Source organism: Saimiri boliviensis, chromosome 2, assembly GCF_048565385.1.
Source record: "Saimiri boliviensis isolate mSaiBol1 chromosome 2, mSaiBol1.pri, whole genome shotgun sequence".
Taxonomy (NCBI): Eukaryota; Metazoa; Chordata; class Mammalia; order Primates; family Cebidae; genus Saimiri; species Saimiri boliviensis.
The window spans coordinates 154,090,755-154,106,989 of NC_133450.1; the positions used below are offsets into that span (position 1 = coordinate 154,090,755).

Below are 16,235 nucleotides of genomic sequence, written 5' to 3' on the forward strand. Positions count from 1 at the left end.
CCTGCTTCAAAACCCAGATTGAAGTGAAGACCAAGAAAACAGGAGCGGCCAGCTGTGTGGCCTGAAGTACTCAATATTAGAGTGGGTCATTTCTGGTATTAATGAATGGTGCCTGGAGCTTTAATGAATATGGGAGTAGAGAGGCTTATGGTTGTGCTATTTATGAGTTTTCTGAGTTCTTAATTAGTCTTATTGTTGAAAACATGAGGTGACTCTGCCAAACAGAGTCTGGCTTAGCCTTGTCTATGTCCTTCCTTAACGTAAAAGGCCACCTATATCCTCTCCTCTCACAGTGGACAATATAGCAATCTCAGAGACAAATCCTATCTGTATTGGCACCTCAAGGTCATGGTCCAAATATCTGGAGATTCAAAATTTGCATGAGCATAATCAAGGCTCTGAGCGTTTCACCTGTTTGACTCTAACTCAAAATTTCCTTGTCTATAAAAGGTGCCTTTTCTTCACCCCAATTAACCACTGAACAGTCAAGAGAGAACTGTTGTTTGGGAAATGCTGGTCTAAACTGATTACTAATAGATGCAAGAGAGCAATATTTCCGTTTCAAACACTGTAATGAATGAATTAAACTTGCTTGGAGTCACAATGAGCTTGTTCTCCAGCTAAAGCTGTCACGTACCTTTCCAGAAGGTAAAATAGCCCCTACTAAAGGCCCATAGTGCTCTCTAAATTTGCCAGGAGCCGTGAGACACACTGCTGGGAGCACAACTGTTTCCGTACCTGTGGCTCCTGGTTGTGGCCGCTGGGGTCCCTCTCGTAGCTCTCTGCATACAGTCTGAGGGTGGCCCGCACACCACTGGAGGAACTGAGCCGGAAGATGAGCCGTGACGCATCCGAGAAAATGATCCTCAGGCCCTGAGACGGAGAACATCCAGAATGGAGCAGTGAGCAAATGAATACACAGGTAATAATCATTAATACTTGCCACAGAAATCAGCATTTTTATATCTCAACACAGTCAGAATCAAGACCATTTCTAATTGGCTCTGGAGGCAGCGCATGTGATAAATGTGATGAACCTACTTAGAGTTACCCATTTGTCTCTTCATTCTATTTCCGTTGCTTTCTGGTTAATGTGGGGAAAGAGTTAGGAACAAAACCATGAATGGATACTCAAGTTCTCATGGTCTGGTGATATGGGAATCAGAAACAGGTAGCAGTCACAAGGATGAAATGATATTCAATAAATACTCCAAGGAGCAAAGTATGTCCCTTGTAAATCTGTGAATGCAATAGAAGTAGGCAATTCATCTATTACAGTAAGACGGATTGCAATTAAGGTTATCCCAGCAGGAGGTTAGGCTCCACGTTCCTCTGCTGGCAACAGAACCCTACAACGAAGTGCACAGGGCTGGATCCTCAGCTAGGTTCCGGGGGCTGCCCAGTATACTGCCAATTCTCTTGGCTCTGTCCTTTCTTCGGTCAATCAAGAAAAATGACAAGACAAGTCTCAATCATGTTAGAAGGTTTATTTGCCAAAGTTAAGGACATGCACCTGGGAGACAGGTCTATGCCTTTCTCCGAAGACGATTTTGAGGGCTCCAAATTTAAAGGGGAAAGGGGATATTGAGAAGTACATAATTTTCATATAAGAAGATAGAGAAAAATAGTCATTCATGCCTTTGTCTGGCTCAGTGAATGTGTATTTTTTTTTTTTAACATAAGATGACACAGACAAATGTGGTGGAGGAAAAATGCAGGAAATCTGCATTTTACATAAGATAACATAGACAAAAATGGACTAGGGGAACAATCAGATATGCATTTGTGTCTGTTGACTTTACAGGTGACTGCACCTATAAAGATAAGCTATCAATTTACATTGCCATGGTAAAATTATAATAGAAACACCTTTAAAGTAAAGATCTAGTAGCTCACCAGGAATTTCCTTATGGGCAAAATATGGGGGAGGCGTGCAGCTGTGCGACCCAGTTCCCAGCTTGAATTTTTCCCTTTGGCTTAATGAGTTTGGGGGTCCCAAAATTTAATTTCCTTTCACACTTCTTACTAGACTTCTTCTTTGGTCTGACCACCAGAGAGGGGCGGACCAGACCGGTGGCCACACCTACCAGTGCTGCCTAGTATTAATTCCTCTCTGGCTTAGTACATCTCCATTCTCTAAGTATCTCTTCTCAGTAGAGGCGGGGATATTGTAAAATCACCACCATAAGATCATACTGTGACTTCTGTTGAAGGAAATGTGTTCTCCTAAGACAACTGATAAGGTAACTTGCAAATAAGCATATTGGCAGGGGTCAGCGGAAGGAAGAGGAAGGAACAAAATAATATATCTGGTGACTTGTTATTTCGGAAAATTTAGATGTCTCAGGAGACACTGATATCAGACATTCTCCCTAAGCAATGCATCCTTGAAACTTCTCTGGCCTCAAGTCCTGTTTAAGAATGAGCCATTAGTAAAAATATATATACCTGCTACATATGTGACTGCAATTCTTTACCCCCACCTCCATCTGGTGATATCTGCTAGGGGACACTATGGTTCCATCTGAGTGGCTTTCTGCTTTTTTTTTTTTTTTTTTTTTTTTTTTTTTTTTTTTTTTTAAGGTTTGTAGGCTTTCTTGTTTCAATCCCCAAACAAAAAGCTTTAGTTTTTTTTTTGGAGTGGTTCCATGTCTGCCACAATTTGTGTAACCAAAGGGAGCTATCACTCCTACTGGCAAGCAATCACTCTGCAATACTGGCTTTGCAAACAGGATAATATCCAGGATTTATTCACTGGGCAAACATTTTAGAGTGGCCTTTATGGATTAGGTACTGGGCTAAATTGTGGGTATATGAATATAAAGACACAGTACTTGCCTTCTATAAGCCTGGAGTAGTTCATTACAATGAACAGAAACTGTCTTCTTAACCACCTTATGCTGCTGGAGAGGTGAATAGTTACAAAATTCCAAATGGAGAAAATGAAGCAATTATCTACTGTCTACAAAGCAACATATATCAAAATATGTTCAAGCTGACAATAGAGCCCCAAAGCTCTCACAATTATATTAATATTCACAGCCTTGTCTTTACAAACTCTTTTGAAGCTGTTACTTACATTTAAGTCTACATTCCCATTGTCACTGCACATGGGGCACATGAGAACATGACTCTGCTCAAAACTGTGGCTTACCCATAGATTAAAGCAATATCCAAGGATGAGGTCCTAATCCACCTGTGGCAGATTCCAAGTCACTTGGGGGTACCTCTTCTAAGCCCCCAGACTCAACCCTTTAAAGCAGCTCCCATTAAACAATTAAACTTTCAAATTCATATTTGGCCATTGAGGGGAAATTTAAGAATTCAGGTCATAACAAACTATAAACACGTGTTATCTGCTTATAACTAAGACTTTTAAAAATGAAATAACATTATTTTTTCCCCCTGAGGTTACTTATAATATCTTTGACTGTATTACATGCTACACGCCTAGAAGATTGTTAGAACATATGTCTGGTAGCCTGGAATAGATTTCTCACTTGGAAAGGTGATAAAGCTGTGAATAGCATGCATCAGCCTACTGGAAATGGTCCAGCATCTTCCCTCTTTCCTAGGAAACCAACCATGAGATCTTAATTGAGAATCCATGTTGTTTTTCAAGACCATTCCAGGTGAGGAACATCATAATTCTCCTTCTTTGCATGGAATGAAAGGTTTTTTTAGAGCCAACCTAGTTCTGTGCTGCAGCGATCCCAATTCCATGTCTGCTGAAGGCCCCTTTGAAGTGTGAATAGCTGTATTGGATTGCTTTGGGAACTGCATGTTCTTTAAATGAACTTAATGAATTTGCAACCCAAACATGAGCCATGTTATCTCCATCATATGTTATCACCCAATAACATTTAAACTATGAGGCCAAAGTTACCACTGACCAAGACTTGCAAAGTTTCCAATTGTTGCTGAATTTCAGTGAAAGAATACCAATAATTGCATTTTTTTTTTAGGTTATAGCAGGGGTTGGCACTATGTAGTCTGTAGGTAAGAAGCTGACCCGCCACCTGCTTTTACGAATCAAGTTTTATTGAGACACAGTCATGTCCGTTCATTTATATATCGTCTATGGCTGCTTTTGTGCCACAGTGGCAGAGATGAATAGCTGTGGCAGAGATCATCTAGCCCTCGAGGTGTAAAATATTTACTACTTAGCCCTTTACAGAAAATGTTTGCTGACCCCTGGTATAAAGCATTACATTATTCACAACATAGAATACTTGCCCTTCAACCCTACACCAGAAAATAGCAAATATAACCATCTGAATTATCAAAATCTCAGTAGAGAGAAATTAGTTTGTGAAGATTGTTAAAAGGATATAAAATCCCCCCATTCTCTGGAGTTCCAGCTTCTAGTCATAGGTTCATCTGAACTAGTATTTGGCTCAAATCAAGTTTCCTCTCACCACCTACTCCTAACATAAATGAATTTATTAAATTGCACTTTGGTTTTATGTTCTCACTTTTATTGCAGGATGCTACAAGCTATGTCTTATAAAATCCGCTTCTGTAGTCACTATAGAAATACTGCTAGAGACTGTATGAAGCTCTGCCTGAGACATTTCTTCAAGAGCCAAGTATTAGGAAAGCCCTTCCTTCCCTAAGGAACTTGTTTTCTTTTTCTTTCTGACAATAAGAACTTTGTAACTAACCATATTTCCCTTTTCAATATGGCTGCCAGGACACTTAACGCCAAATTTGAGGTTCAGCCGAAGTGGATCCTTATGTATGATTTGCATGACTATAAATTTTTCTTCTTCTATTCTTGACTCTCCTCTTACTTATATATTCCCTAGTCTCGATTTATGTTTCTTATTTATATTGTAACAACTTCATTATGTGTGTTTTTGCCGCCACAAGTCTTAAAGAAACAAGGCTCAGTGAAAAGGAATAAAACAAGTTTCCACTGCAGTGTTAACTCTAAACTTTTGGAATTGCTGAGTTACGTCTCTGGGTCCTTCGTTAGCTAACAAGCTCTGGGAAGACAGAGTCTTATATGCCTCATTCATCACCATTTTATCCACATAGCCTAGGACAATGGCTGGCACACAGTAGACCCTCCATAAACACTTGCTGCATGAATGTCACTGCATGTTGGATGACTAAAGTGAGCACCACGGCAGTCCCCCTGAGACAGTCTCGAAAGCCTCGTTCACATTTAGCAAAGATTCATGGGCTTCATGAAAACACACACACATTCTTGATGGTGAAATAGAGCTGATGTATCCACCTTGAAGAGTAGTTGCAAAAGATAATCTAATACATAGAAAATGCCTGGCATAGCATCATTATGGCAGGCCTCGACTATGTTTACTCTTCCGTCGTTTCTCAAGATGCCCTAGCACAAAGGCCAGTTTTGGCTAAAAACAATAGAGTTGAACCATAGTGGGTTCTTGTCACCAGATGTACGATCTTAGACAAATCATTAGCCCATTCATTACAAGGAGTCAGTGGGAGGTCTTTAAAAAATGGTGGTATCTGGCTGTCATCCCAAACATTGTGATTTAATTCTTTTGGGGTGTCACTTGGGCATTGGAATTTTTAAAAGCTCCCTGGTTGATTCTAATGTGCAGTAACTAACTGCAGTAACCTCTTTTTTCTGGGTCACCTGCCTCATCTATCAAGTGACCGCACTGGGCTACATGTAAGTTATAAGGAAGGTCCCTTTAGGATTTGAGGTTTCATGCATAGGATATCATTGGGCTGAAACACAGTGAGGCTAACAAAACAATATCACGCCCCTGAGTCCTGAACGCTTCCTTCCAGGGTCTTGTCAGTAGCAGAACCATCTCTTGAACCGTCTGACATTCATTGCTTCTAGCACAATCTTCGAAGGAATTCCTGGAGCAACTGTGAAAGAATTCATGGTATCTCTCTAGCCACAGCAGCTAGAGGAGCCGGAATATGCAGCGTGACACACATCCACACACTCAAAAAGGGGAAAAATATGCTCTCCTCTATTAGAAGACAATGTTAATTATGTGGTGGGGAGGAGAGTGGGGATCAAAAGAGCACTTCAGTTCCAGCCTAGTATTTTCCTTCCTTTTGTGTGCCTGTAGTTGTGAGCTTTCATAATGAGAGTGGAGTTCTGCTCACCTTAGGTTGGTCCCAATGAAGAATGGTTGTCGAAGGATTTCATATCCCTTGTCCACATGCAGCTATCTCCACACAGAAATCCTCCAGTCTGCTCCCAGTTTTCACTGTTGCATCTCTTTTTCTCTCTGGATTTGCCCCCTCTGTGATTTACTGTTTATGAAGAGTCAGTTTGGAAATGGTACAGGAATAGCAACTGGATAAACTTAGGCCAGAATACTGGCTTGGCTACTTTTTAGCTGGTGGTCTTGAGTCACTTAAGCTCTCTAAGACTTAGTTTCCTTAAAAGCAGATGAAAAATAATACAGCCTAGCTTACTGGGTTGTTTTGAGCGTCACATCAGAAAATGTATGTGAGAAACGCTTTGAAAATTATCAATATCGTATGAATATTATTGTTCTTATGCTAAACTTTTAATCAAAATGGTGCTATGCATGAAGGCTTTATTTAGTAATCATTTGCAAAATATGGAAGATTAGAAAACTTAGGGCATAGCACCATTTTCATTAAAAGCTGATGGTTTGTGATGTGATGGTACATACTTACTTTTAAATCAGGCAGAATTAAGATTAATTTTAACTTTGCTCTGCCCTCTGAAATCACTACTATACTCGTGGATCTCCTGCCATTTATCTTATCTGTACCTCTTATTGAACTGGCTTACTCCTTTATAATTGGTCAATTTAGACCCTTAACATCTTGAAAAAAGGACCTTAGAGTCGTTCTTGACAATTTCTCTTCTTTTTGAAAAGAAAGAAGTTAAAACACTTGCTCGAGGTTAATATATTTAGTAAATTGTTTTTAGCACAATCTTCGAAGGAATTCCTGGAGCGACTGTGAAAGAATTCACCATATCTCCCTAGCCATAGCAGCTAGAGTAGCCAGAATATCCAGGAGGACACACAGCCACACACACAAAAAAGGGAAAACTTTACTTTTTACTTCCATGTAGGTCTTCTGACTCTCGGTTTATAATCTGAGGTTGAACCCTACGCAACTCCTGATATTTACACACTGCTTCTCGTGCAAAATGTCTGAACAATATCTTATGTTTTGTATGGTTCCCAAAGCTGACACAGAGCCTTATGCAGAGTAGGTATCTGATAAATGTTTGACGAATGTTAGGGTTTTTCCTTTTTAAAAAAATTTTTAAAATAAGCCCGTGTGTAAATCAATACAGGGAAATCTGTGAGTTGCTAAATACACACAGAGCTGCCAGATGTTAGTTTGGAGACTGCAGGACATGTAGCGGCCAGGCAGGGAAGGGTGGACTGTACGTTACCAGCAGTTATTTGGCAGCATGGGACCTCGTCAAATACTGACTTAGGATGAATTCCAGGGGAAAACAGCATATGGCCTTGCAATCTGGTACAGTGTCGCATATACAGTTAGCCACACCAGGCATGTGAACTTGGAGACAGGACAGCCTCGGAAGACAGAGACTCTGTGAGCCTAACTCAGATCTTATCTCCCACAGGAAATCACAACGATTTATCTGGAAAGCATCAAGGTGAAGATACTGCTTTGTACAATCTGAACCATATTTCGTAGAAATAGGCATGCAGCCTAGAAAGCAGAAGATTTGGATTGAACAGACATCTCTCTCCACACACACCAAAAAAGTCCATCTAGAATTATCTGTTTTTCTTTGTTTAATTTGTAGAGTTAGCTGTAAGCCTGAGTTTGAAAGTCGTTGAGCAGCACAGCAGTTAGTCCACATGGCGCTTTTGTGTGAGTTACAAACAGGTGTCGCCCTCTGCCCCCATCATGGACAAATTGCAGAAAAGCATCCTTTCTTTGGCTGTCTTGAACTTTAGCTTCTCCTTCCCCATTAGACTGGGTGCCTTTGTGCAGTGTGCTGACTGCACAGCCATACCCGGCTGCCCTGCTCTTGGGAGCAGTTCTCACCTGGCCTTTTTATCAAACCAACCAGCCCTTTTGGGGGCTAACAATTGCAAAGAACTATATGGGGAAATCAAGGTCAAATGACTCCTTACATGCTCTTTTAAAGCACCGACCTAGAAAGGCCACACTAGGTGATGAGAGGGCTGCTGGAGGGTAAAGACTTGAAAGCTATTCATCAGCCAAATTCCAACTCTCAAAACTGGAACAATGGAACAAAGTCAAGCACGTTGTATTTCCCCGTTTCTTTGGCCAAAATGACTGTTGATCCCTGTTCATACAATATACGCCCCAGTTCTGGGATACTTTGGATTCAGACACACTTTACCCAGTCTGTGATAGTTTGCAGCTTTTCCCTTTTATATTTATTTTTCCTGGTGAAGGTCACCCACCCGACGACACAGAGAGATTTGTATTCCAATAGAAAGTAACTGAGTTGCCATTCTAGAATCTTACACACTTGCCAAACATTTTAAGACAGTCTTGCTACTGACACCTTAGACAATAGTTCTAAAGCAACCAACTTATGCCAAAAGAAGGTAATTCATTATAACAAAACTCCAGTTAACCAGAAACTGAGGAATGAGAACTTCCCAACTAACCAGAGAACAGTGTCTCCCTAATTCTATTTCTTTCTCTTTTTTTAAATTTGAGTTGGAGGTCTCGCTGTGTTGCCCAGGCTGGTCTTGAACTCCTGGACTCAAGCAATCCTCCTGCCTCAGCTCCCAAGTAGCTGGGATTACAGGCATGAGCCACCACGCCCAGCTTCTCATTCTATTTTCAAATCAGCTGACAGGTCATTATAAAGCACTGAATATGTGTTTGGACTTCAGAGGATGAATAGGAAAATCACAAGAAAAGTGGCTGTTAGAAATCATTTTTTTTAATCCATGGTTTTCCAAATGTCCCAGTACAAGGCATAGTTAGTGCAATCAAGAGCCTGAATGTCTTTATTTTCTGCAACTACAGTGTTGTTGAATGAGCACTGAAGCTGAGAATCCTGATCACAGTTACTGTAGCATCCCATTTAGAATGCCTGTAGGAAACTCTAGCTCTTGATTGGAGAGCTAAACAGCCCTGTAACAACCACATGGGACTGAAGAAAAGCACACAGTCTGATGAAATGGTTTCACCCGGATCTCCTTTTACCCATTCTTCAGAGTGCAGCATTGGTATCACCTCCCCATGCAGAGCTTTCTAGAGCCCCAGTCCAGCTCTCCCTCCTATGCACACCAAACAAGTTCTTCCTCTGTAATACCATTCAACAAACTCTATAGTAATCACAAGTTTAATATCAATTTGTCTTCCCTGCTGCATTGTAACCAGCAGACAGAAATCTCAACTGTCCCGGATACTGTTGTATCCTCAGTTCCAGAGAGCTGACTGGTGTCTAGTAGGTATTTGGTAAACACTCATTCTATAGATGAAGATGTAAATGAATCAAATTTTAACAACCTTCACCACATTGGACTAAGTTGGGAAGGGAATGTATGTTTATTGCAGAGATTCTTTTCAACATCACAATTTTCAAAGAAAAGGGGATTTTTTAAACCCACATCCAATCACAATATACTAAATGTAATAATAGCCCACTCACTTAAACATTTCTGTGACTCAATGTAGAAGGGCTATTTGTGGGTGGGCTAACTTTCAGATTTAACTACATTCTATAAGTAGGTTAATCAGTGTGACTGAAATTATTTCTGAGGCTCTACTTCCAGATGTGCAAACCACACTCCAGCAAAAGGGACAATGATAAATTGCTACTATTCCAGTCTCTCAATTAGTTCATTGATTAGAATGTGATCAAAGTTGAAGTTGAGGCTGGGCGCAGTGGTTCATGCCTGTATCCCAGCACTTTGGGAGGCTGAGGCAGGTGAATCACCTGAGGCCAGGAGTTGGAGACCAGCCTGACTAACATGGTAAAACCCTGTCTTTCCTAAAAATACAAAAATTAGCTGCACATGTAATCCTAGCTACTCAGCAGGCTGAGGCAGAAGAATTGCTTGAACCTGGGAGGCAGAAGCTGCAGTGTTGCAGTGAGCCAAAATCATGCCACTTTACTCTAGCCTGGGCGACAGAGCGAGACTCTGTCCCAAAAAGCACACAAACAAACAAACAAAAAACCCCAACGTTGAAGTTGAAAGGTGGCCAGCTAACTCTGATGAGAGAAGAACTCAGTCTTAAAGCTGCAGATTCTTCAGTTGATACGACTGAGTTGCTTTTATACAGTGATGGGGACAACGCCTTGGTGAGCTTCTTCACATCTACTGACCAGGGGTGGGTAGCATCAAGGTACGTATTAAAACACCACATGCTGGAAATAAAATGTGATTTCAAGATTGCCAATTTACTATTTCTAAATACTGAAATTAAAAAGTGCAGATACCGTCTTGCAAATTAAAATAACAACTCTACAAGAAAACTGACTTCAATATCAGTCTTCAAAGTATGCTTTTTCTCTGAACTAAATTCAAATGCTTTTTTTTTCCAGGTTAAGTACAACATCAGAATGTTTCCACACAGCCTGCACAACTTGAAGAGATATTAATCAGCTCAGAGTTAGCCTGCCATAATCAAATTGGATTTGATTTTTCACATCAGCTAACTGGTATGCATTTATTTACATCAGCTTTTTAACCATCAGCTGAACTGTTGCTTGCAAATGACTTTAGCACTGGAAGAATTTCATAATTTTTGACCTCGTTAGATAGAAATATAGGAGTTGGTTTGGGAAGCCAAGGTGAGCAGATCACTTGAGGTCAGGAGTTTGAGATCAGCCTGGCCAACGTGGTGAAATCTCGTCTCTACTAAAGATACAAAAAATTAGCTGGGTATGGCGGTGCATGCCTGTAGTCCCAGCTACTCAGAAGGCTGAGGCACAAGAATCGCTTGAACCCAGGAGGCAGAAGTTGCAGTGAGCCAAGATCACGCCACTGCGGCCTGGGTGACAGAGCCATACTCTATCTAAAAAAAAAAAAAAAAAAAAAAAAAAAAAAAAAAAAAACCAGAAGAAAAGAAACATGGGATTTGGATGAGTCACAGAGACCCATTTGCTTAAATTTTGCTCCTGAAGTGTCAAGGTTTCTCATTTCAAACCCAATTTTCAAAATATAGTTCATGGTTCTGGATTGATACCTACCATAGTGGCAATACGCAGTCTCTCAATGTGGAGCCATTTCTGTCACACTGTCCTTCACTCACAATACCAGGATTAAAGTGTCCCTTCTATCAGAGCTGGGGGAGCCTCACAACAGCGGCACTGAGTGGAGATTCCAGGACTTAGGCCACAAGTTAGAGATGGAGAAAAGATCATAGTAAGAGACAATCTTGATAATGTTCTCTGGGATATCGATGGTGAAAGGAAGAAAGAGCTCACCTAGTACGATGGATGGAAACCCTCGATGTTTGCGTGATGAAGTCACCCCTCAATGTTTGCACAATGAAGAAAAAGTGGCTCACCCTGAAACTCACATGAATCACACAACTCCCGTCTGTCCTCTCTTGATAAGGCATAAGCTGGGAACTTCTTTAACTACTTAGCAATATGATTCAAGTGCTCCCCTATTCTCACTGTAGCTATTGGCTTATTTTTTCCAGTCATACTTGAATAGCATCAGTCAGTCATTCAGGTGACTAGATTTCACTTGAAAATGGTGACATATCCTCATGGGAAGACAGAAGGAAGAACTGCAGTTGTTGAACCATGCCTCATGAAAATGCTTTCTAAATCAAACAGAGTCTCTCTTGGGCACTGTTTAATGGAGGGCACACATCAACTTTTCTCTTGGCATCCAAGGTCACACATACATCAGACACTTGGAGGTAGCCACAGTAAATCCCATGAAACCAAACACACCACATTGAGGCCAGGGAGGTCCCTGAAAATTCACGTCCGGGGTTTCCTTCTTGCTCCTGGAATAGTCCCACAGAGTCAGGCAGGACAGACTTCACTGAACATTTCCACGGCAGCAGGGTTGGCAGGGGTATGGTGGCAGGATTTTAATTTAGTTTTGGTTGGAGAAGCGTTTCTACTTTATCTCTAGAAATATATGTGAAACGGCGCTTTTTCCATGTTTTATTTCCTGACTCTGACCTCAAGTCAAGGACAGAAACGAGACCAAGCTGCCTGAATAAGCCTTTTGCTTTCTGCAGCACAGTATGTGTGTTGGGGGATTGGGCATGCAGAGAAACGTGAGTTTAAATCAATTTCCAGATGACTTAGAAACTGAAGGGGCCTTCTCAAATCTTTATGTGACAGGGCAAAATTGTGTGCCCTTGCTTTTCTTATCATATGTCATTCAAATTAAAAGCTACGATCTTTCCCAAGGATGCTTTTTAACATAAATAATTTTATTTAACCAATTGCTATCATTTGCTATGTGCCAGGATTTTACAAGTATCATCTCACTTAATTCTCCCAAAGGCTTCTATGAGATAGCCGTAATTATGATTCCTATTTAACAGATTTTAATAAGGCAGGCACAAGGAGGATGAATAGCTTGCCTAAGATAACCCACCAAGGAGGTGGCAGAGTTAAGACTCAAACTCAAAACTTTCTGACTTCAAGCCTGCACACCCAAACACTGTTCACACGATTTGCAGTGGCACCAAGGGGCCTTTGGGTGCTCTGGAGCAGAAAGTTGTGCTTGAAGAAAATTTCTGAATAAAACAGGAACAGCACAAATTCTATTTAACAATTCATTGTGGAAAATTATTTCTGTTAACTACTTTTTTTTTAATTAAGTAGAATTTAACCCGAACAAGAGATAACTGGAAATCTCCCACTACCTCAGGATCATCAATCTGAACCTTAAATTTTACTGCAGAGTACTTTAAAAACAGAATAAACATAAGAGTTGGGTGAGTGTTGTCTAACCCTAGGACACAATGATGATTACTTTTAAAAATATATACCTGGGGTGTGTGTGTGTGTGTGTGTGTGTGTGTGTGCGTGCGTGCGTGCGTGCGTGAGTGAGAGAGAGAGAGAGAGAGATTGAGAGAGAATAGTTATATAGTTATATCCTTTTCTTGAACTGATATTCAATCAAATTAAGGATTGTGGTCAGAGGGAGGGAATTGATATTTTTTGAGCATCGATTAGGTACTGGCCACTGTGCCTGGGGCTTCATATGACTTTCTCTTCAAACCTTCCCAGTGATGCATGTGTGATAACTATCACTAGCTCCTCCCTTCAAGTTGAGGTTCAAAGAAGTTAAATAATATTCCCAAAGTCAGAAATCTAGGCAGTGACAAAGCCAGCCTTTAACCCTGTGTCTATCTTACCAACACAGGAGAATACTGAAGAGGACCACAGCAACCTGCCTCCTGTAGGAAACAGACGCTTGGCAGTATTACAGCTTTTCTGGGCTTTGCTAACAGAGAAATACACTTCTGTTTCTCCTTGTAGAAATCAAATCTCCCTCTATGTCAATTTAAAGATAATCCATAATATAGTAGGTTGTTTTAAAATAACAGTATTTTAAAATCACAAAGACATAACAACAAGGATTAGCAAAGGTGTGGAGAAACTGGAATCCTCATATACCTTTGGCAGGAACATCAAATAATCATAGTAGCTATCAAATTTTCTTAGACAATTCATAAAGAAAAGACCTTAGTAGAAGTTGCAGTTGATTTACCTACTTATCTATGATACTCATTCCGAACCACATGTCTTCCTTTTGGGTTTTCTGGTCAAATTTTCCAACTGTTTCTACCACGGCACCAAACCCACCCAGCTAAGTTCCTGTGACTTTTTTTGGTGACATAAAGTAATAGAAGGTGAAACATCCCTGCACCTAGGGGCCCCAAGGACAGGGATCTTTAGTTCTTGGTAACTTTTCTGAATCTGTCACCAATAATGACTACCACATAAGACAACCTACAGGCTACAAACATTTCAGAAGGAAATGTTGGGTCTGTATTTATTTGACATATTGGTCCATCCGTTACCAAGTAGAAAGAATACTGGACATAGATTACCCATGTTCTTTCGTTTTTTCTGGTGTGTGTGTGTGTGTGTGTGTGTGTGTGTGTGTGAGTGAGAGAGAGAGAGAGAGAGAGAGAGAGAGAGAGAGAGAGAGTCTCACTCTGTCTCCCATGCTGAAGTGTAGTGGTGTGATCATGGCTCACTGCAGACTCAACCTCCTGGGCTCAAGTGATCCTCCCACCTCAGCCTCCCAAGTAGCTGAGAATACAAGTGTGTGCCACCATGCCCAGCTACTTTTTTTTTTTTTTTTTGGTAGAGATGGGATCTCACTTTGTTGACTAGGCTGGTCTTGAACTCCTGAGCTCAAAAGTGACAAAAGTGATCCTTCTATCTTGGCCTCTCAAAATGCTAGGATAACAGGTATGAACCACTCTGGTGCCTGGCCAGAGAAGGTCCGTGTTCTAATCGATGCCGTGCCACTAACTGCTTAGGTATCCTTCATCAAGGGCTTTTCTCTTTCCTGGCTGCAGAATTCTCATCTATAAAATGAGGGGCTCAACATAGATCAGAACAGATCATCCCTAGGGACCTCTCAAGTTCTAGGACATTTTTGCCACCAGTTCTGCCTGATAACCAGTCTTAGTGATTTTCTAGCAAGTACCTGTTTCTTGGTCACAGTGCCATCCACAGGGTCCACGTACTCAAAGCTATCCGTCTTCGCCACACTGTAGACATGGCTCCCCACAGCAAACTGCTGGCCAATGAAGGATTTGTCTGTGACCAGGGCCTCCAGGTCCCTCATGATATAATATGTCGTCTTGGGATCCAACCCCTCATAGTCAAACCTGGTGAGGACACAGGAGGAATAGAAACCTGATCAGAGAACCAGCAACTGCGTGGCCTGCTTACGGTCATCTAATCATTGGTTCCGTTTTCAGGAAAGGACAGCACAGAAATGCACTTTCACTGGTCTCCCCTCTTCCATATGACCTTTACAATCCATTCCCCATACAGTGGCCATAGTAATCTTCTAAAAATCAAATCATGCCGCTTCCTTCTTTTACATCCCTCTATAATGGCCATCACATTGAGAACAAAACTCAACACCTTAACCTTGGTCTATCAGGCACTGGGGGATCTGCCCTTGCCTACCCCTTTCACTTGACTTTGTTCTGCCTTCTTGCCTTTGTTCACTGGCTCCAGCCACAATGACCTCCAGTGCTGATTGACATTGCACCCTTTCCTGCCTCTGGGTCCTTGTGCTTGCTGTGTGATCCCTCTACCTTGTCCTTTCTTCAGCCAGCTCTTCAAATACCAGACTCATTCTCTCCTTTCATTTTCAAATCCATTATCATCATTAGAATGTAACCTTTTCTGATCATCTAAGGCAACTTCCCTACTCTGTTTTCTTCTCTCATCACCATTTATATTTTCTTTTGGTAGTTATCCCAAACTGTATGTATCTTGTTTGTACATTTGTTTACCTATTCATTATCTGTCTTTGCCCACCAGAATGTGAGCTCCAGGAGGACAGAGACCTTAGCTGTCTTGTTCTCTGCTACTTCTGGTATATACTAAGTTCTATGTAAGTAGAATGGAATGAAAAATGGGAGAAAGGAAAGGAAACAAGGAAAGAGAGAAAAAAAAAGGAAGGAAAAAGAAAGGGAGAAAGGGAACTGAGCATGCTGTAGAACTCTTGGAAACTTGGAAGAAATGTCACAATGGTTCCATTCAAAAAAGTCCTCCTAGGCCAAGCATGGTGGCTCAAGCCTGTAATCCCAGCATTTTGGGAGGCCAAGGCGGGTGGATCACAAGGTCAAGAGATCAAGACCATACTGGCCAACATGGTGAAACTCCATCTGTATTAAAAATACAAAAAAATTAGCTGGACGTGGTGGCGTGTGCCTATAGTCCCAGCTACCCGGGAGGCTGAGGCAGGAGAATTGCTTGAACCCGAGAGGCAGAGGTTGCAGTGAGCTGAGATAGCACCCCTACACTCCAGCTTGGCACCTGGTGACAGTGCAAGACTCTGTCTCAAAAAAAAACAAAAGAAGAAAAAGTCTTCCTAGCCAAGAATATCAAATGTAACAATGGGTATGGAAGTCAATTAGAAAAAAAAATAAAAGACCAAAAATAGTACTGATTGCATTTGTCATGGTGGAGTTTAAAATGTGATGATGTATACCAAGAGTTGGCACAGTGCCAGGCATTGGTTCTTAAAAACAGCTAACTGCTCTTATTTGCCACTACTACCACAAAGAAATTATCTTTTACAGTGTCAGATGGTCTTGGCTGA

The 16,235-nt window shown here is 41.1% G+C and overlaps 1 protein-coding gene across 1 annotated transcript in view; it reads right to left on the reverse strand.

Annotated features, from left to right (window-relative positions):
• PGM5 (phosphoglucomutase 5) overlaps window positions 1-16,235 on the reverse strand; it is a 181,150-nt gene that overhangs the window by 34,957 nt on the left and 129,958 nt on the right. The window contains exons 9-10 of the mRNA XM_003935640.4: window positions 14,601-14,784; window positions 739-873 (exon numbers count right to left, since the gene is read on the reverse strand). Of these exons, the coding sequence (XP_003935689.1) occupies window positions 739-873; window positions 14,601-14,784 (319 nt within the window). The remainder of the gene's footprint in view (window positions 1-738; window positions 874-14,600; window positions 14,785-16,235) is intronic.